This window comes from Panthera tigris, chromosome A2 (assembly GCF_018350195.1).
Source record: "Panthera tigris isolate Pti1 chromosome A2, P.tigris_Pti1_mat1.1, whole genome shotgun sequence".
In the NCBI taxonomy this organism is placed as follows: Eukaryota; Metazoa; Chordata; class Mammalia; order Carnivora; family Felidae; genus Panthera; species Panthera tigris.
In genome coordinates, this window is record NC_056661.1 from 142,707,661 (window position 1) to 142,729,213 (window position 21,553).

Below are 21,553 nucleotides of genomic sequence, written 5' to 3' on the forward strand. Positions count from 1 at the left end.
AAACAGAGCTAGTTTTATTTGTACAATAATTACATCCCTTATGGGAAACCAAATATTCCTATTATATATCCCAGAACTATCTAACACTAGTTATGTTTCCACACACAACTCTAAAATTTGGCCACAAATACAGCATCAAATCTGGCTATCCATTTAGAAATCAAGAAATGATTCACTATTGCTCTTCTAGTGATCTTCCTAATTAAAATGGATAAAGAAGTGTCTACAGGAAGGATAACACTTTCACAGAAGTATTTCTAGAGTGAGTATTGCCAAGAGAAGTACACAATAATCCAACAAATCCATTTATCTATATATCTAAAAGTCAACTCTACACTAAAAAATTGCAAAGAATAACTATCAGAAATAACTAATTTTCTACTAGTACTTCAATTATTAAAAGGTCAGGTTTAAAACTTATCCCCATAGACTGCCTTTTCATTTATATCTCAATGATTAAAAACAAGTATAGCAAGATATAACAGTGGTAAGAAAAATTTCCAAATAGAGGAATTTTTGTTTCAATTATGTGCTATAATATACTTTATATCAACTTCATGCTAGTAATTAAAGTGGTACTTTAGATATTTGGAGTTTTCATTTCATTCCTATCCCAAAAAAGTTAAATTGAAAAGTACACAAAATCTATAATGCAACTATAGTATCAAACCGAGAAAACAAATTCTATAAATTTGTAAGTCCGCAAAGAGTTAAACTCCTGAACAAGACATAATGAATGTAACCTATTACTTAATAAAATATTTTAAGGAATTTGTACCAGTTCTTTATAGCAAGAAAATAATACCATTATGTATACTGCGTACTTAATCGTACATGGTCGGTATACTTAATCCAACAAACATGTGGCTCCACAAAGACATTATTAGCCTCAACCTGCCTCTGTCACATAAAGCTACTTCAGATCTCAAGTTAGCCTATAAGACAATCTAATTTCTGATAAAATGACTGATCTATAAATAAATTTAACTGAGAACAAAACTAATCTTCAAACCAAGACCCAGAAAAAAATGGAATGATTAATATTTTTTAATGCTCTTCACCATCCCCAAGAAATCAACTCATTTACTCATTCTTTGCCCTATTTCTAGCCTCATTTACTTAACAGTAATCTTAGTAAATTAACAGTCATATGTAAAACGTTGTTAAAGAAGTGAAAGTGAAAAATATCAATAGTCCCTCAAAGCACTCATATTTTAACTTAGAAAAATCCTGAATATATACTATCTGGTCTACATAAACATTCAAAAACAATACCCAGTATTTTAATACAAATAAATATACTCATAAATCGAACCTCCTATATCTTTAGAAAAACCGAAGCAAAAAGCGCTCATATGAAAGTACCTATCTAAGAAAATGAATAAAACATTAAGTCGAGTGTTTAATTTTATTCTCCATCATTAAATTATCAATACCATTTTAACACAAACATACAGCTACAGTATATGAATACTTAACTAACTATAAAATGCATAACTGAATATATGAATAAAACTTACTGTCATCCATCTGGAGACTTGGTGGGCAGTAGAATTTTTTATGGGTAATTAAATTTGGTAATCCTCTGAAGAGACTGCGGCATAATTTACATTCAAAAATAGTGTCCACGTCTTTTAATAAAATATGCTTAAGTTGTTTAGTTCCTGAAGGAAAAAAAAAAAAGAAAACACAAAAGATAACTTTAACACGCACTTTTAACTTGGCAACCACTGTTGACAATCCAAAGTGCAACTACTCTTTGAAAATAAAATACAGACATTGCCAACTTCTACCATAGTGTATTCGGAACTAAGTTATAAACTAAATTTTAAGCAAAATCGCATCATCATTTGAATATTATGACAGCTAAAACTGATATTCTTTTTCTAATTCAGCAGCCAATCAATTCTTAGGATATCCCAACAGTCACTCCAACATCTGGTTGATCATCACAATGACCTGGGAATAAAGATGTACATGACCCACCTCCAGAGATTCTGATTCAATAGATCTGGAATGGGAAAGAAGAATTAAACATGCCCCTTCCTCCCCTACCCCTTTACTCCCTGCCAAAGTATCTGGCTGGTTCCTACAGCTCTCTTCTGCAGTGAAATGAAGATGGAGTTCTGTAATACATTTTCCCCTGATTCCTTAAAGAAAGTCAGAACTGTGTCCCAAGACTGCCTGTGATTTTTTTAAAACTCAAATTACTTCAGGTTCTACGCCAATATGGAATTCTGGCCATTGAGTGTGAGAGTACAGAATCCTTATCCATAACATGAATTTTGCTTAGGCCTGTTGAGACCACTATACATTTATTCAAATTCTTTCTCCCTCAAAAACTCACTTCAAGTGCAATTAATTAAATACTGATAGTTCTACACTTTAAACTAACTTAAAGCCTGTCTTCCCCACTAGATTATAAACACCAAAGCAGCCAAAACCAAACCTGTCTTATTTACAACTAAAGTGTTCAGCTCTCACAATGCTCAATAAAGATAAGTTGAAGAAATGCCACAGATCTAGGGAATCTAAGCATTATGACAGAAGGTCAAAAGGCAAGAAAAAAAAATAAATGGCAACAAGCATCTAATCTTTAAAGTAAAAATATCCGCCAGGAATAAAACACAAACAGAAGATCTTTTGTCATTATTTCCTACAAGGTTTTGCCACAGGTAAATTGACAAAATTGATCTGCAGTGCTTTACTAATTAATTAGCCTTTAATTTCCTCAAATAAAAAAGATGATAATGATATTGACTTAAACTAAAGAGGAAAAAACAAAAGTGTCTTGAAAAACAACTTTAAGACTATCTAGGTATAAAGTGTTCTATCACTCAGCAAGCACTTGACATTCTGTTAAGCTCTGGGACTACTAAAGAGCAAACACACTTTACTATCCACCTTGTAAAATGAACAAACCAAACCAAATGTATCTTACAGAATCATGAAAGAAAATATGAACCTAAATCCCAGAAAAATTAAATTACACATCTGGGTTTCTACTGGAAAAAAATATATATATAATGAAATTATTTCCACCATTTCTCAAATTCAAATCAATGTTTACTGCACTAAACCATATTACCACAAAATCAGAAAACACAAATTTAAAAAGATTCAGAGGACAGCTTGAGTATATTCTTTATATAAAAGTACTCATACACACACACATTTTATTCCACTTCACATTACAAAATATATTGACAATAGACTGCTAACATATTTAGTTCATAATCTCCTAAGTGACAAACTATGAGAGGTAGACTAATGATAAAAATATTTTAGATAAACCTCTCTACTTGATCTACCTATAATTCCCAAGTACGGTTAAGTGTAGTAAAGTAAAAAGAAAACATAGAAAGTTTTTGCACACTTCAATTCTAAATTAAATTACCTGCTAGACCCATACTAAAGATTCAATTCTGCCTTTAAAGATAGTCAAAAAAGATTGAAGAGCAATGCAAAAATAACCTGAACTAGGTTTAACGTAAGAATTCAGTTGAAGATTTAAATAGAAAGTATGAGGTTATACATAAAAAAGTTACTGCTAAAAATATAAGACTGCATCCTTAAATCAGAGCTCTCACTTTGTCTGTAAGATTCTCTCAACCATAAAAAAGTCTATATCTACGTATAGATTCTTATTTAGTCCTAGTTATAGAGCTAGTTATATTCAGTAGAGTGTATATCTGTTCCCAATAAACATCCCCCTAAAACAAGTCTCTAGCTCTAACCTGAACCAATCAATCTTAATACTCATTCACAAATGCTCCCCCCACCCCACCCCACCCTACCTACACACATACATGCACACACACATCAACATGCACATGCACAGACACAAGCATGTCGTGTTGATCCAGGTACATCAAATTTCTTTCAGAGCCACAGGCTCACCAATTTCTCGCTCTCTCACTTTTCAGGCCTTCACCTAGGTTTTTCTCTCTGCCTATAACAATCTCCCATTTCCCTGGTCTGGCTCACTTCCAGCAATCCTTCAAATTCCAAGTTAGTTGTTTCCTCCAGGAAGCCTTCTGATCGCTCCTGTTTTTTAAGAATTCTTCACCCCTACTCCCATAGCACACTGTACATCTATACTATATTATTCCACTTTCTTGTAATTATTTTTCTGTACTCCCATTAAAGTGGAAGCTCAAAGAGGAAAGAGAAGGTATCTTTATTCTTCCCACTGTATTCCCAGCCCTCAGAACCATGCGTGACTGATGTTTGTCAAATGACATGTTGGAGAACTCTATGTTAAAGAAAACCTTCTCTATAAATTAAACTTTCTTTTAGCCTATTGTAAAGTTGACTGGGAAGTCAAGAGACTTCAAAGATTTTTTTTTAATGTTTCATTTTAGTTTTTGAGAGACAGAGCATGAGCAGGGGAGGGGCAAAGAGAGAGGGAGACAAGGAATCCAAAGCAGGCTCCAGGCTCTGAGCTGTAGGCACAGAACCTGCAGGGCTTGAACTTCACCATGAACGTGAGGTCATGACCTGAGCCAAAGTCAGACGCTCAACTGACTGAGCCACCCAGGCGCCCCTAGACCTCAAAGAGTTTCTAATTCAACTTATACATTTTACAAATGAGAAAAATAAGAGGTCACCCATTCCATAAATACAGACAACAGAAGTTTTTCCCTAAGTTAGCAGTTGCCATTTAAGGTTTTGTTGTTTTTCCCATGCGGTCTTAATGGTCTAATCAGCTACTATTTTCTTATTGCTTTGCTCACTAACAATTAGGCACAGCCAATCAACTCTGCCTCTGTCAATAGCTAAAACTTTCTACCACCTGAGACAACAACAGACATGGTCATCTAAACAGCAACATAAAGTTCTTCCACAGCTCTTGATTCAGAAAGAGCCAGGGTATCTTACTCCTAATTATTCCTTTTCCGATATTAATAACTTTTTCTTGCCTCAGGTTTTAAAACTATCTTAGGATGCACTATTTACTGCTTACATAGATCATTAATCAGTATCTTTCCAAAAAACCAGCCCTCCAAAGGGTAAGTTTTTGATGCCTAGAAATTAGCTAATTAGTGAATATTTCAGATTCTCATAATAGGTGCTCATAAAAATTACTTAAACCTCATCAAGGATTTAGTCATGTGCTATTCCTTAATGTCAAATATTCTGTATGTTCTGAGAAAAATGTTTACAAGATTTTTTCAAAGGAAATCGGTATTCAGTTCTACAGTAGGGTAGACTGCAGTCACCTTACATGATGTGATATTCATTATAACTCTTCTGTGCTAGAAAGATAAGCTTTCATTTTTTTCTTAATATATGAATATGTTGGTCAATGACCATTTTAAATTGTGGCAATAATGGATTTTTAAATGTTTATGTATTTATTTTGTGAGAGAGAGCATGCGTGCATATGCACGCACGTGGAGGAGGAGCAGATAGAGGGACAGAGAGAATCCCAAGCAGGCTGGGCACTGTCAGCGCAGAGCCTGATGCAGGGCACAATCTGTGAGACCATGAGCTGAGCCAAAATCAAGAGCTGGACACTCAACCAACTGAGCCACCAGGCGTCCCTAAATTGTAGCAATAATTATTTTTAAGTGGTATACTGTTTGCTTTATTGATGATTCACACATGAGCTCATTTTTAGCATGACTGTTTAAACACAGTATCATCTCAACACTGCAAGCAAATCCATAATTTGTGTCAAAACTGATTTTCAAGGCCGGTATACAAAGGAAATTTCTAGCTGATCTTCTCTTAACAAAAGTTCTTGAAGGTAAAAAACAGGGAAAACTTAAGAAAATTTTAATTATTATCTTAAAACCAGCTGGTTAAAAAAAATTACTAGGTTAATTATGGAACACTGCCACACACTACAGTAAATTCATAAGTAGAATAAAATTATTCTAGTGCCTACTTGGTGAATCTTTTAGTTTAGTATAACAAACATTTACTGAACACCTATTAAATATCAGGTCACAATGCTATTCACTGGAAACACAGAAGTGAAGGATCTGATCTGTGCCCTTAAGAAATTTCCAAACTAATATAAATGACTGCTCTCCTAGGAACACAGCCCCAGATGATATGCTTTGAAGAAGAATGTAAGAACAACAAATCAAACAAATAAATCTACACCTTTCTTATTCATCCAAAAAAATATCTAGTCTGATTTTAAATTTCCTACAGTTGTCATGTAACAACCAAAAAACAAAAACAAAATCCATGGCACTCTCTTATGTATCTATGATAAATCATACTTCCAAGCTAAGTTTTTGTTTGCAGAGTCAGGACTGAGGGAGGCATCACCATCCAGTCACAGCTTACACTAAATACAAGTAATGTTGCTTTAAATAGTACAAAAACAAAACAAAATAAACTCTTCTAAGAAGTTAAATGACCAAACCTAAACTTAAGATGATAATGGCAATAGCAAATATCACAAAAGCTAATTCTCATTTTTCACTACAATTTACTCCTCCCTAAGATTCCGAAAAGATGCCCTTCCTTGCACAGTACTGTATTCTATAGGCAGAATCTTTTTTCTACGATATTATATATTACCGCTTTTTTCAATATTATATATTATAAGGATTCAAAAAAAGGTATCAACTTCATATTAAAGACCAGTTTTGAATACCAAACTAAATAATTATCATTGTCTTTTCTCTCCATTTTTCTGTTTCTACCCTTAGGATATTCAATAGCTCCTTTGCCTCTAGCAGAAGGCTGAGAGACTAAAAAAGACTATTAAGCTCAATTAAATCAATTTTAATAAACGTCTCATGCAAGTACATCTTTTTGTTGTTGTTGCTGTTACTTAAAATTCTGCTTCAGTTTGGGGAGAGGGATCAGGAAGGAAGGAAGCTAAAAGTGTTAATAGAAAGGAGGAAATTTGAGGATGCCAAGTCACACAGATTGATCCTAGAAGAACCAACACAGCTAAGGCAGCACTCGGGCAAAAGGCAGGGCCCAGTCAAGGCAGTACCGGAAGCCAAGGATTCAGAGCAAACAGTATGTCTCAAAGTCACCCAACCATTAGGGATTTCAGAGTAGAAAATCTATAGTCTGGAGCAAAATAGGCAGCCTAAAATAATAAGGCATCTCTCTACGAACAGATGTCAAACAACAGTGAAATGTACTGTTAAAGCAAAAATACGTTAACAGGGCGCAGAGTCAGCTATTACTCATACGGGGCGGGGGGGGGGGGGGGCGGGGTATGAGGGCTATATGTATAGACAACCTTGGAAGAAAACACACAAACCATGTAGCAGTGGTTGCCTGAGCAAAGAGACTCATTTTTATATTTTTTATATCCTTTTGTACTTCATTATTTTTTTAAACCACAGGCATTTATGACTTAATCCAGTAACATTATTTACTCCAATACAGGAATATTACTTAATTCCAAAAAAAAAAAAAAAATCTACTCAAATTAATTTACAAGTGAAGCAGCCAGAAATAAAGAGATATTAGAGGTCAAGAAGGATAACTTAAAGCCAGCAAAACAGTCCAAAGCAAAAACTGAAGTGTGAGGCAAAGAGAACAAGTCAAACCTGATCAAGCAGTCAGTATAGCACACAGGGGGCTGTGGACTTGAAAAATGAGAGAACTCCTTCCTCAGCCTTTTATGAACTTCCAGCTTGGGTAGGAATTCATATCAGATCACAGACAGTCCAGTGTAGGCTGAAGAAGGTGAGTCACTTAGAGATGATACAGTAGCTGAAGACAACTAACTGAGCTTAAAGATTAAGCTAGATATCCTAAGACATTACTAATACCCAACCTGATTTAGTTTCTATAGGTTAACAAGAGCAAAAGCATGGACTTCAGATGGTTCTTTAAATGCAATGTGTGTGACCCAGCTGTAAAGGAAAGAGCCTAGAAAGAAATGAGTCACTGAAGGTGTGGTTGGGAGTAGAATGGAACCAGGAGGAACTTACAGGGTGAGAATGGATCTTGGTCCCTAAGTCATGCAGGCCAAGCTTCCATTCTATCCACCCCAAGTTTCAGTCAGCCAGGACCTGGATACTTCAGTGCTAAAGAGCTATCTTAGTAGATTTTAGATTACACAGATATGTGAGAGATTACGATCTTGAGGAAATTAAAATTGCTTAGTACTGAGACGCGTTAACGAAGTAAAAAAAATCTCTTTTTTTAAATACAAAGTTAGTTTCTTTGTATCGCTAAGCATATTTCTAAATCACTTCTAATTTAAATTAGTGGGTACTTTAAATTTATAGTACTTTCAAAATTTGCCTAAATAAAACATAACTCAGAAGGCAAATCTGCTGGGGACATTTAAAAAAAAACATTTTACCCATTTCATGGACCCTTTCCTTTAGCTCTGATTGTAAAGAAATAGCAAACACAGAAAACAGAGATGACCACAGTGCAAAAGAAAACAATTTCATTTTTAAATATTTACCTTCCACAGTTAAACACAGATTCTAAACAGGATCTTCTTGGAAAGGGATATTTTACAAGACAAAGCATTTATGAATGAACCAATTCTTACTTAATCAAATAAGACTATAATAAATTGAAGTAGTATAAAATAACCTTATTAATTTCAAATTCTGGATTTTTAAATTTTATTTAAATTTTATTTACCTAACATAGAGTGCAATATTGGTTTCAGGAGTAGAATTCGGTGATTCATCACTTGAATTCAATACCCAGCACTCATCACAACAAGTGCCCTTAGTACCCATCACCCATCTAGCCAACCTCCTACTCACCTCCTTTCATCGACCCTCAGTTTGTTCTCTATCATTAAGAACCTCTTGTGGTTTGTTTCCCTCTCTTCTCTTCCCTGGCCCCCCACAGTTCATCTGTTTTGTTTCTTTAATTCCACATATTACTGAAATCATATGGGATTTGTCTTTCTCTGTAAATTCTGGATTTTAAAAACCTACAGCAAAGAATATAACTAAATGTGAAAAGCTATTATCTTCATTTCCAGGAGAAAGCGCAAAAGGAATTATTTCTCTATTAAAAGTAGCTAACAAAAACTCTTATACTACAAAAACTAACCATTCTCCTGTTACGCCAGAAATATATTATAAATACGGCTCCTAATAAGTAAAATTGTAGTTGTCTTTACTAAAGGAAAATCTGACTTATCAGTTACTTCTGTTAATGAAGGGCAACTATCAAAAGTAAAAAAAAAACAAAAAACATCTTTGAGTAGGTTTACCACCTATTTAGGTAAACCTAAATAGGTTTACCAGCATCCAACATGAGCAAGGCATGTGTATACACTCAATACTTAACTAAATTAAATATAAATAAAAGCAATGCCATGAGGACTATAGATGAAAAGTCCAAGAAATAGATATTATAAAGTCAGAAAACCTTTTTTATTTTAGATTAAGGAACAATCTATTTCTTAGATCCTAAAATAAAGCAAATAGATGCCACTTCTCTTTACAATGACTTAAAAACAAGCACCTCAAAGAATTTATTAACACAAAACAAGTTATTACATATAAATTATCTTTTCCTTTGAATCTTAGAAATTTTTCATTAAAATAGTAAGCTTTAGAATAATAACAAAAGATATTCTAATCTTCTAAGTTTCCATCAGTTAGGTGTCCCATCAATCATGTGTGTTTGCTTATTTATATCTAACTCAACAGTCTACGACGTCAAAGAAGCCAAATCTACAAAAGGTGGATAAGTGGATTATAAGAATCAAAGCAACCTAAGATCTTACTGATAACACAGTTCTGACAGTTCTCACTTATGCATATGTAGTAAGCAACAACTATTTTAAAGCACTGGATTGCACCCACACAAGTACCCTTATTATACATGCAAATACTATAATAATAATCTAATAGAAAGAAAAGCTAAACACTTGTATCCGAAGATCCCAGGGCTGGAATAAGTATTTTTCCTATCTTGTGCTCTAGTTAAGATACTGAAACTCCAGGGTTAGGCCAAAGAAGGGGAGTCACATAAAGAGTGATGAGAAAGTAATTAACCTAAAATAAGTGACATCTCAGACGCTGTGAATAGTCTACTCTGCCAATGCTTTTAAAGACCCAGTAGAATTCACCTTTGAGAGTTTATAAAGAATATGCCAAAAAATAAAAATAAATCATTAAGAGGCACTTTACCAATAAAAATACCACATGTATTTCTTTAAACCATAATAAACAAGCTTATTTCCATATGAATATATAATACATAGTACTGAAAAAGAATCTAGATCAAGTCAATATTCACCCACTTTTTTAAAATATGGCAATTAAAAGTATTCTATAAAACCAATGTATACATTTTAATATTTAAAAAAAATTAATTCTAAGGATTTCTAGGTAGTTTTTAACTACTATGTGAAGATTGAAAAATACATCCTAAAACATTCATACCTGATCGAAAGCACTCAATTATTTGCTGAATACCAGATTTGGATGTCTGTAGTGGTTGCTGTAACAAAGGAGCATCTCCAGGTTCCAGGATATAAACTACATGGAAGACAAACACCCACCCCAATCCCCACAAAAAAGGGTTATTTAAATCATTTACTATTAAAGTAAAACAATGGTTTGCTACAATCATGTTAACGATAATCACACTTGTTCGTATATATTTCACCAGCATCTTTGTAAGGCAAAATGAAATAATGGGAAAAAATAAAATTACCCTCAATTCAAGGCTAAATTAAAGCTATGTAAGGCTTCAAACACAAAGATTTACTATTTTGGTATTACTTAGTACCTATTTGTCATGTCTGCCTTTTTATTCCCCTTGAAGAAGAACTACTGTATTTAACCAAAATTCTAGGGCAATCATGGCCTAGCCACATCTCATAAACCATTCCAAAACCCTCTGGACAATCTAGTACAACTGTACAGGCAATTATGAGAGCAAAACTCAAAAACCACTGCCTAAGGAAAGAACTAGTGAAGTGCACAATGATAGATGTTCAAAAATGTTCACTGCAGCACTCTGTAGCGCTGTAAATAATTCAGAAAAAAATTCAAATTTAAAAGTCTCTCAACAGGAACCAGACTAAATAAACTATGAAATATCCCTACAATGGAATCCTTCATGGCTGTTAGAAAGCATGAGCTAGATCTACGTATACTAACAACAAAGAATGTCAGTAATAGATTAAGCAACAAAAACAGGTTGTGGAATATGATCTCACTCATATTAATGTGTATTTCAATAAATACAGAAAGAAATTTAACATACATGTGTGTATGTACAGACGTTAATATAAACACAAAAAGTCTGGTGGGATACCAACAAAACAAGGGTTCTGTCGGCGGGTTTTACAGGGGTGATTTTCACTTTCTGTCTCATACTTCACTAGTGCTTCAGAGCCTGCCTGGGCTTTTAGAAGAGTGCATGCTAGAAAAAACACATTTCTATAATGAGTAAAAATAATATTTCCACTTTAAAAATAAATTTTTTCATTTTCATATACAAAGGTCTCTTCCAAAATTCTCAGGCTCACAGTGTAATTATGTAATAAATTAGATTATGATAAAAAGTAACTGCGAAGGAAAACTGAGTTTTCCCATCAGATACCAAATAAAGACATGATTGTGGCACAAAAAACCAGCCACTTTAATTAATTCTTTTTTCAGTATGTTATAATGTTCTACTCAACTATTACCATCTTAAACCCAGGATCGTCCAGTCTGTGGGAAAATTAAGAGGGAAAACAATGAGGGGCGCCTGGGTGGCGCAGTCGGTTAAGCGTCCGACTTCAGCCAGGTCACGATCTCGCGGTCCGTGAGTTCGAGCCCCGCGTCAGGCTCTGGGCTGATGGCTCGGAGCCTGGAGCCTGTTTCCGATTCTGTGTCTCCCTCTCTCTCTGCCCCTCCCCTGTTCATGCTCTGTCTCTCTCTGTCCCAAAAATAAATAAAAAACGTTGAAAAAAAAAAATTTAAAAAAAAAAGAGGGAAAACAATGATGTGTGCTGCTACTGCTTCAGGACCTGGTCTTGGACAGCATTTAGCTTTCTGATAAGGGGGCTAAAGCTTGCTGTGCTCTGTATATACACACAGCCTTAGATTCTCTTTAAGTCTTCAAGTCTGGTGCTCAGTGGTCACCAAACGGGAGGGACTATGTCTCAGGACTAAGTGATTTTATTAAGTACAACTTTCCCAATTTTAAGAGATACTCTAGGAGTATTTTAAATGAATAACATGCACACACCCACAATTCACTCTGAGAACACTGATATTGGTACTACCTGCAGTGATTAAGAATATAAAGACTCTAGACTTGGACTTACTGCACCGAATTTTTTTTTCTGACATTTATTAGATACAACTAAGGCAAATTAAACTCTCTGATCTCTTTTTCATCTCTAAAATGGGGATAATAAAAGTACCCAAATCACAGGGTTTTACGAGGATTAAATGAGTTAATGCAAGTAAACTAGTTAACTGGTTAAAACAAAGCCTATGTTATAGTAAGTGCTCAATAAATGTTCTATCACCACCACCACGACCAACATCAGCATGTACAAATCAACTGCTTTCTGACACAAAAAACTGAAAAATTGTCTCCAAAATCTAAGAGAAGGAGAATTCAACCCCTTAAAGATACAAGAGCAGAAGTTTGTAAATAAATCGATGATACCATTTATTGGGATTAGATGAATCTCTTTTCACTATTGGTACATTATAATATGTGACAAAAGTTTACAAAAAAACAGTAGTTAACTACAAAAAGAGGGTAAAAATTTTATAATTGTAAAGAATCAAAAGCATCAAGGCTTGGCTCTATAAGTGACAAGAAATCTGGAAAGGGACAATAAAAAAACAGTAATGAATAAGGAAGGGATAAGGGGAAGAAATGATAACTCGTCCTGAGAGTCCCCTTTCCTCATTTAAAAATGCTCCAGAAAACTTTCTATAATACATCATCTTCCACTTCCACATGACAACATCTGATTTCAAAGCCAGAGCAAAATTTTGTTACCTAATCACCTTCAGAACACTGCTACCACGAGACACATCAACATGTGTGTAAGAACCCCAGGGTTAGCTTACTTATCCACAGATACATCCACTTAATATACAGATCTGTGTAGTTCCCATTGTAAAAAAAACAAAACAAAACAAACAAAAAACTTCTTCACTTGAAAATACACTCTCAACCCTAAAAAAATTTATATATTAGTACTTTATAGAAGTTTCCTTTCATATATCCCATCATCCCTCCCAAGATCAGTTTACATGACCATTAGGAAAAAAACCATCATCACCCTCCAATCAAAACACCCAAACACTCAGAAGTTAACATCTGTCTTTACATCCTTCCAAGAACACATTTCCCAGAATCAAATACCTACTTTTGCAACAGTCTCTCCTAGCTTAAAACGAGTGCTTTAAAAGATCTTTCATCTGGCATTTACTTACAAACAATAGAGCACAGGGAAGTAGCTGGAGGGTGGAGAAGGGAACTGCGGAGAAGGGGAGAATACAGGACGAAAAGATATTGTCCATGTGTTAATAACTGATGGGAGTTGTGTGTCGGTTATATCAGGTTCCTTATACCATTCTCTCTACTTCTGAATGTTTGAAAATTTCTGTCAGGAACAGTCTTAAAACATAACTAAAAAAGTACTTCACACACACTGACAGGCTTATAACACCACCCTTCACTACGAATTGACCATCCTCTCAAGGCCTCCTCAGGAACACAGTGCTCCCATCCAGGAACCCTCCCCCACCCCCCCATTCATAATTCAAGAGAACAGACCTCTGGTAATTGGCCATTAGAAGAATTTCTCAAACACCATATTATCTTGGTGTGCCTTCAGAAGGCATCTTCTTTCAAAAACTAGCACATCATAACATATTCCTCTTGGTACTGGAAATATCCTCCCACTCAGCACATAACTTCCTCTGAAATAATGACAATTAACTACTCTATAGGTTAACAAACTTTTAGCTTTCCACCAAAGTAGTCTTTGGAAAGTGTTTAATTCTAGCTAAGAAAGCAAAGAGACACTAACTACTTTTGACCTGGTCACTGAAAAAGTTTCTCACAGAAGAAAGTTTAACTTTTAAAATTAATGCAACTTAGATGATTTGTTAATGAGGGAGAAAAAGCAAAGAGGTTCCAATACATATTAAAAAGTTCAACTGTGAAAAACATCTTTAAAAAGACACTGAAGTCTCTAGGAAACTTTAATTATCAGAATACACTAAATAAGGTACAGCCACAAATTATCTTATTTACTTTATCTCCATCTCTTCCCACTCAAAAGTTCTGTAAGGGAATGACCTTATCTGTTTTGTTCGCCACTTACATCCCCATTGCCTTGGACAGTACCTAGCACCTAACAGGTGCTCAATAATAACTTGTCAAAGAAATAAAGAAACAAAATAAACACATAAACTTCTTCCTAAATAAGAAGCTTTAACAAAATGATTTCATTAACTAATTCAACTTAAATGACTTGAAATGTTTTCAAAAAAAAAAAAAAAAAAACCACAAAAAACAAAAACAAAAAAAAACCCCAAAACTAGAATAAAAGGTCAGTAGAACACAATTATAAAAGGCATTCACAGCCTTCTACTTCAAAACTAGCAAACTCCAATATTTAGTAAAACATAAATGACACACAAAATATGCAGTATGGAGGGGTGCCGAAAATTACATAGGTAAGGGACAGTTGAACAGAAACTGGGTCCCATCCTGGGACTATTTTATTAGCAGAAGTAAGTTATTACTGATTTCCAGCCAGCCAGTGGGGGGGATGGGTCACAGCAAATTTTATTCTCATGTGTACCAAAGTTTTCTGAAAATGGGAGTTCTTCCTCTTTACCACTACCATTTTTTTCCCATTAGTCAAAAAAGTTCACTACTTGAAATGAAGTCTACTGTGATATAGGACCAAGTACACTAGAGTGGTTAAAATACTCCAACAAAAAACAAGCACAAGTGTAAAAAGTTCTAATACCTTTTAGGTCAAAAATAATGATAAACACCTGCCTTTAAACTAGAAGAGCCTCTGTCTGGTCTGGTCACATATGTATTCAATGATTCCCTTGTAAGTTGTACCTCTATATGTTTGTGACAAAACACATCAAACTTCTAACAACTAGAAAAACTTAACAGTTCATATGCTCCATTTATCAAAGTTTTCTAATATTCTTCATGAGACTCAAAAAAGGAACTTTTTCATTCCATAAATCCAACTAAAAACAGTTCCACTGAGTACACTATCCTTACGGATCCTTAAGTAAAAACACTTATGTATTCTACCTAAAAAAATCAGCTTTTTTTATTCTGCCATACACTGTGTTCTGTCCAAAAAAATTTTTAAAGGTTGCAGTGAGCAAAGAGCGGATTCTTCCAACAAGTTGAGTTTAACAAACTTTTTAGCCCAAACTAAACTCATTTTTTGGCTCTAACCGCTATTCCCTGATAAAAACGCATGAGAAACTTTAACTTTCAAAAGTTTAAATGAATCCACTTTCACGAAGACAAATGCTAGCATTCTATTACCTATTTTCTCCTTTCTCTTCAGTTTTAAACATTCAAAGGGCAAGGGGGTATACTACTAACTGCAGGCTGCCTTGAAAGCAGGAAAAGGGACTGAGTGATTGATCTTGTGGAAAAGATTTAAGGTGACACTTGCAGTACTTTTTTTAAGGGATCAAGCAGGGGAAACCTCTTGTTTGTACAAGCTTTTGGTTTCATAACTAGTTTTATGCTGGGGAAAATTATAGCCTGCTTCCTTAGAAATGACTTCTCGGGCAGGAAGGAAACACAAGGCAAAGTGACCCTGACGGAGGGCAAAGTGACTGGAGAAGAAAGGAGTATACCTGGTTCACAGCATCCGTGATGATGGTGGTCAGTCTGACAGTATTTGTCCCTTAAAGGCATTTTCAGTGGGCGAGACCTACTTTCCTTTCACTGTAAGAAGCTCTTCATTGCGGCTTGGCTGTTGAAAGAAGCACAAACCCGTCACTCACCCTGAACTTCCTGGGGGGGCTCTGGTTCTATTTTCCAAATACGTTCCCTCCACCCGCGCGCTCCGTTTTCCCTCCACGGACCCGCACCTTCCTCTAGAGCTGAAAAAGAAACATGCACGAAGGCTTCTCCAGCCCAAACTCCCGCACAGGTTCACCGCCCTACCCGGAAACGCAGCCCGGGGCGCGCAGCGCAAGGCGAGGGCCTGGCCGGCTGCGCGGGCGGCAGCGGCCTCGCCGGCCCGGGCGGGCGCGCGCGGAGACGGAGGCGCGGAGCGCGGCGGGCACGGCCGGCGCCGGGGCCCGCGGGGCGGCGGGCGCGGCGACAGGGGCGGCCGAGGTGCGACTCCCGCCGGAGGCCGGCCCTCGCCGCGCTCTCCCGCCACGCACGTGCGTTGGGGTCTCTCCGGCGGGGCCCCCGTCCCCATAACCAAGTGCGCCCAACTTACTTAACTCCTAGGGCGGGCCGGCGGGCAGGCGGAAGGAAGGAAGGCAGGCCGGGCAGCCGCGGGGACAGCCTGGCGTGGGAGGCGGCTTCGGGCCCCACCTGGCGCAGCCTCGGCGGACCACGCGAAGGGAACCGGGGTTCGGGCCCGACGCGCTCCCAAAGAGTCCCCGCCGGCGCTGACGCGGAAGCGCCACAGCTCACCACGTCCCTCCGCGGCCCGAGGCGACGGCGACGGAGGCGGCGGCTCACGGCGTCCCTCCGCGCTGTGGAGCTGGGCGGGCGGGTGGCGCGCGGCGCAGGCAGTTGACAGGAGGAACCGCCCCACAGAAGCCGCAGCCGCCACCGAAGGAGCCGGAACCACGGCGGGCAGGACCTGGGCGCCCCTCGCCGGGGCAACGGCTGCCGCCGGAGCCCGGCTCCCCCCAGCGCCGCTCCACCTGCAACGGTCCCTCAGGCTTTTGGAGAGGGCGGGGAAGAATGGGGGTCCCCCCCACCTTGGGCCTTTTTTGGTAGTAGTTGTTGTTTCAGGAAACTTTATTAAGTCAGTCTCTCTCTCTCTCTCCGTCTCCCCCTCCCCGAAGAGCCTGAGCTACCGCCGCGGAGCGGGTAGGAAGGGGGAAGCAGAGACTCTCGCAGCGACAGGGAGCGACTGACTGACCCCGGACGGAGATGGGGCGAGGGCAGGAAGTGACAAGCTCTCCGAGTGGGTGGGGGGAGTGTGGCCGGCACGCCCGGGAGCGCCGCGCGCATGCGCCCGGCCGGGCGCCCGGGCCTGTGGGGAGGCTACGCGCCGCGGCCGGGCCAGGCGAGGGAACCTTGGCCGGTGGCCCTCGGGCCGCGACCGGCGTCCCGGGCCGGCCCCTCGTACGCGCGTCCTCCTGCGGACCGACGGAGAGCCGAAGCCCCGGGTCGTTTTGTGCCCGGGAGACGGACGGGCTGATGGGCGACCAAACTGTTGCTCTCGCTTTTCTCCTTTGAGTGGAACGAAACCTGGGAGGGTTGGAAAAGCACGGGAATGAACTGTAGGGAAAGGTTGGCAAATGGGTGAGCCGTAAGTAGTGGTGACTCCGAAAAGATTGTCAGCACACTTATAAAATGGTAAAAGTCGATTTAAAAAAAAAAAAAAAAACCCAACAATTTTCGAAGCGTGCCTCCCAGAACTCGGTGGTTTTCATCAGGTCTTGGGGAGGAAAACTAGTGGTGGAGGATAGGCATGGACTGCAGCGGCACTGCGCTTCTGGGACCTGAAGGCGAAGGTGCGTCACATGGGCAGTATGCACTTTCCCTCCTCTTCGGCGCCCGCGTCCTGCTCGGAAAATCCCCGAAGATCGAGGTCGTCTGTCAAATTCCGCAAACCCGTGTGGCCGCCTCTTGGGGCCGGAGAGGCTGCCTCCTCACCGCCCAGAACGGAATTCTGGTTCTCCTAGCAAATACGTGTCCACCGACGGTCGGGAAATTTGAAGGGAGAAAAAAGCCCATTCGCATTGTTAGCTCCTCGCGCCGACATTGTCGGTTTGCTGGGTCCTGAAAGAGCAGTTTAGCAGTAGGTAGGCTCAGTGTGTATTTTGGAAGAGCAAACTGTGGCTGAAATGTTTTCAAAATGCATAGGGAAGTTAGGGAAGTTTGTGGTCGGTCCAGTAATTAATTGATAAACTTATTGTAAAAATACTGAACGGAGCATCTGCATAGGTCTTGAGCGATTGTAGCAGCTTGATTATAGGGGTGACAGGAAAAGGAAGGAAAGCGATCCACCTTTTTAAAGGAATTCCAGGTACTGGACATTTACACACCAGTCACATGAGTGTTATGTTGGATCATTTTTTTCTGTGCCATTGTCAAGAAGCATCACACAACGTCAAACTAAAATGTAATGCCACAACTTATATGTAAAAGAAATTATGGTACGTCCATGTGACGGTGTTTGTTATGCAGCCAATAAAAATCCTTTTGTGTAATATTTAATTGTATCCAGTATACTTAAGCGTATCGAAAAAAATGTGACACCTGAACAGTAATTTTTAACATTGGAGTTCTTTGGTAAAATTTAAGGTGAAATATTTTCATTTTCAGAGGATCTTTTCCTACTTTTATAAGCACACTTAGCACAAGTTAAAAAATGAATATACAATTTTAAGTTGCCATAAACCTGAAAAGTCACTGCTTCAGATATGTGAGTTCTAAATGTTTGCTGCCCACATATGAGTAAAGAATGGTTAGCTTCCTGAGTAACCTACAGGGTAACCCTGGTACTAGAGGGTTCCCAAAACTGCTTGCTAATAGAATAAATTTTATTTTTTAATTTTTTTTTAACGTTTATTTATTTTTGAGACAGACAGAGCATGAATGGGGGAGGGTCAGAGAGAGGGAGACACAGAATCTGAAACAGGCTCCGGGGCTCTGAGCTGTCAGCACAGGGGCCCGATGCGGGGCTCGAACTCACGGACCGCGAGATCGTGACCTGAGCCGAAGTCGGTGCTCAACCGACTGAGCCACCCAGGCGCCCCAGCTAATAGAATAAATTTTAAGCAATTTTTGAGAAATTAGAATTATAGACATGATTGGAATGTTTGTGTGGGTAAAATATTGAACACTGGGTAAAAGATTGAACACTGAATTATAGAATTTTAAATATAAAAAGAAACCATGGAAATTATCTTGTAAACCTTATTTTGTAAGTGAGAAAACAGAGATTAACTGATTTGCTGAAGGTAACAGAGTAACAGAGCCTTCTGTAACAATACTAGTATCCGACATTTATTAATTAGTGTATTAAGCTCAAGAATAACTCATTTAATCCTATCAACAATTCAATGAGATTTGTTATCCTTTCATTCTACAGGTAGGGAAACCGAGGCAAAAACATACAGCTGACAGACAACTGAGCCAGCATTTGAACCCAAGCAGTATGGCTCTGAAATTCATGACCTTAGCCTTTATGCTGTATTGCCTATTCTGTGTTGTCTACACTATATCATAGCCATTTTTTTTTTTTAATGTTTATTCCCAAGAGAGCAAGCGGGGAGTGGCAGAGAGAGAGGGAGCAGCGAATCCTAGGCAGGCTCCATGAGGTCAGTGCAGAGCCTGGTGTGGGGCTCAAACTGATAAACCATGAGATCATGACCTGAGCTGAAATCAAGAGTTGGACGTTTAACTGACTGAGCCACCCAGGCGCCCCTCCACATCATAGCCATTTTTGGATCACACTGTATGTGAAAGATGAGCCAGTAGATCCTGTCAGTTGTGAAATGTATTAAAATGCTATGTACAAGTTTATGAAGTGGAAATGGAGTTGCTAAATCACAAGAATTTAATTGAAATTTCACAGGGCTCTAGAGCTTAGACTTTGGACATCTAGAATTATCATCCTACCTCTAAAACGACTCTGCACAAATCATCCCTGAAAAAGTATCTGTCTTCCCCTTTCCTTGTTCACTGCAACAACCTACATGACACATTATTACAGCTTTAAGGAACTTTTTGATCTCTAAAGTCTGGAAGTACATCCCAATGATTAACCCAAGACCATTTTATGGTTTAAAATTATTGTCTCATCTTCAAGGCAGGAAAATTCTACCGTAAATCCACACACACACACACACACACACACACACACACACGTACACATTATTACTGCATAAGAAACCACCCGAGAAATAGTTCTTTAAAACCATTTTATGTACTCTCAATTCTATAGATCAGTGATTTCGACTGGCCTTGTCTGGGATCATGCATATAGTCATCTGGCATCTTAACTGGGCACACTCCTGACTGGTTGTTGGTATTGACTATTGTCTGTACTTACCCCCTAGCCTTTCTTCCTCAAGATTAGCCTGGGCTTCTTCATATCTAGGCAGCATGTCAGGCAGGTACAAACAGGAAGCTATAAGACCTCTTGCAGAAGTTACATGATCTCACTTCTACCACATTCTATTAGTCAAAGTAGATCAAAAGGACAGCAGAGAGTCCCCTCTTGATGGGAAGAACAGCAAAGTCCCCTTTCAAAAGGACATGCATATAGGAATGGGAGAATTATTGTGATGATCTTTGTATACACTCACAGATCATTTCAAGAATGATACTGGCTAAAGCTGCTGAATTTTTTTAATGCTGTATCATTCCTTTAAGAATAGCAACACAAGGGGTACCTGGGTGGCTCAGTCGGTTAAGTGTCTGACTTCGCCTCAGGTCATGATTTCGCGGTCCGTGAGTTCGAGCCCCCGCGTCAGGCTCTGTGCTGACAGCTCAGAGCCTGGAGCCTGCTTCAGATTCTGTGATTCCTTCTCTCTCTGCCCCTTTGTCTCTCTCTCTCAAAAATAAACATTTAAAAAAACAAAGAATAGCAAAACAAGGAGACAGTAATCAAATGTATTCTTTAGGTGGGCCAATTTGGTGGCCCTGTGTAGATAAACTTTGATGATTCCTCAACTTTTCTAAGTGGACTTCTTTTTTGATCATTTTGTTACTTTTTCAAAGGTTTTTCCATCTGTTTCAAACATCCCACTAAATCACAGCATAAAAACCTAACACCAAGTAAGAGCAATTATGGTTCCTATAGAACCTTTACTCTGGTCCAAATTTTGCTAGCTTTCCTAATGATGTGTCATTTTACAATACAAGTAAGTTCATAATTAGGTACAAATCAAATTTTGAGCCAAAATAGAGACTAAGTTTAAAAAAAGTCATGGAAAAATTGATTTGGAGGGAGGAATATTAAACAATTGATTATCAACTATATAGAATTTAACACCTAAGTGTTGAGCCAGCAACATAATATGAAAAAAGAAGATAATGCTTTTCCTAAGATGTTTATTTTAAGGAGAGGAAGGAGTAGGTTATACCTGGGTTGCTGCCCTGGAGATAAGTCGCCTACCAGAAAGTCTCTGACATGGACTTGTATCTTTCATTCCTGGCACTAATGCACATTTAGGTCTCGCTAGCCAGGTGACATAATGCATGCACCATGCTGCCTCGTGGGCACCAAACCATCCTTGACAAACAAGTCTGCCATTCAAATGCGTTTCTGATAGCATTTAAGTGAATCCCACTTTTAAAAACTGCTTTTTGTTATAATGGAGTTTGTTTATAAGTCTGTGTTGTAATCTAATAATAATAGCTAATGACAATTTTGTCACTTTTTGAACTCAGACAATGTGCTAAGTGCTTTCTAGTTTTT

The 21,553-nt window shown here is 38.3% G+C and overlaps 1 protein-coding gene across 3 annotated transcripts in view; it reads right to left on the reverse strand.

The window, feature by feature from the left end:
- The window catches only part of ZNF800 (zinc finger protein 800), a 40,027-nt gene extending 22,948 nt beyond the window's left edge, over positions 1-17,079 (reverse strand). For all 3 annotated transcript variants that reach the window (XM_042971403.1, XM_042971392.1, XM_042971387.1), the window contains exons 1-4: positions 16,382-17,079; positions 15,786-15,904; positions 10,356-10,451; positions 1,521-1,664 (exon numbers count right to left, since the gene is read on the reverse strand). In XM_042971403.1, the coding sequence (XP_042827337.1) occupies positions 1,521-1,664; positions 10,356-10,451; positions 15,786-15,846 (301 nt within the window). In that variant the 5' untranslated portion in view covers positions 15,847-15,904; positions 16,382-17,079. The remainder of the gene's footprint in view (positions 1-1,520; positions 1,665-10,355; positions 10,452-15,785; positions 15,905-16,381) is intronic.
- Between the last annotated feature and the right edge of the window lie 4,474 nt (positions 17,080-21,553).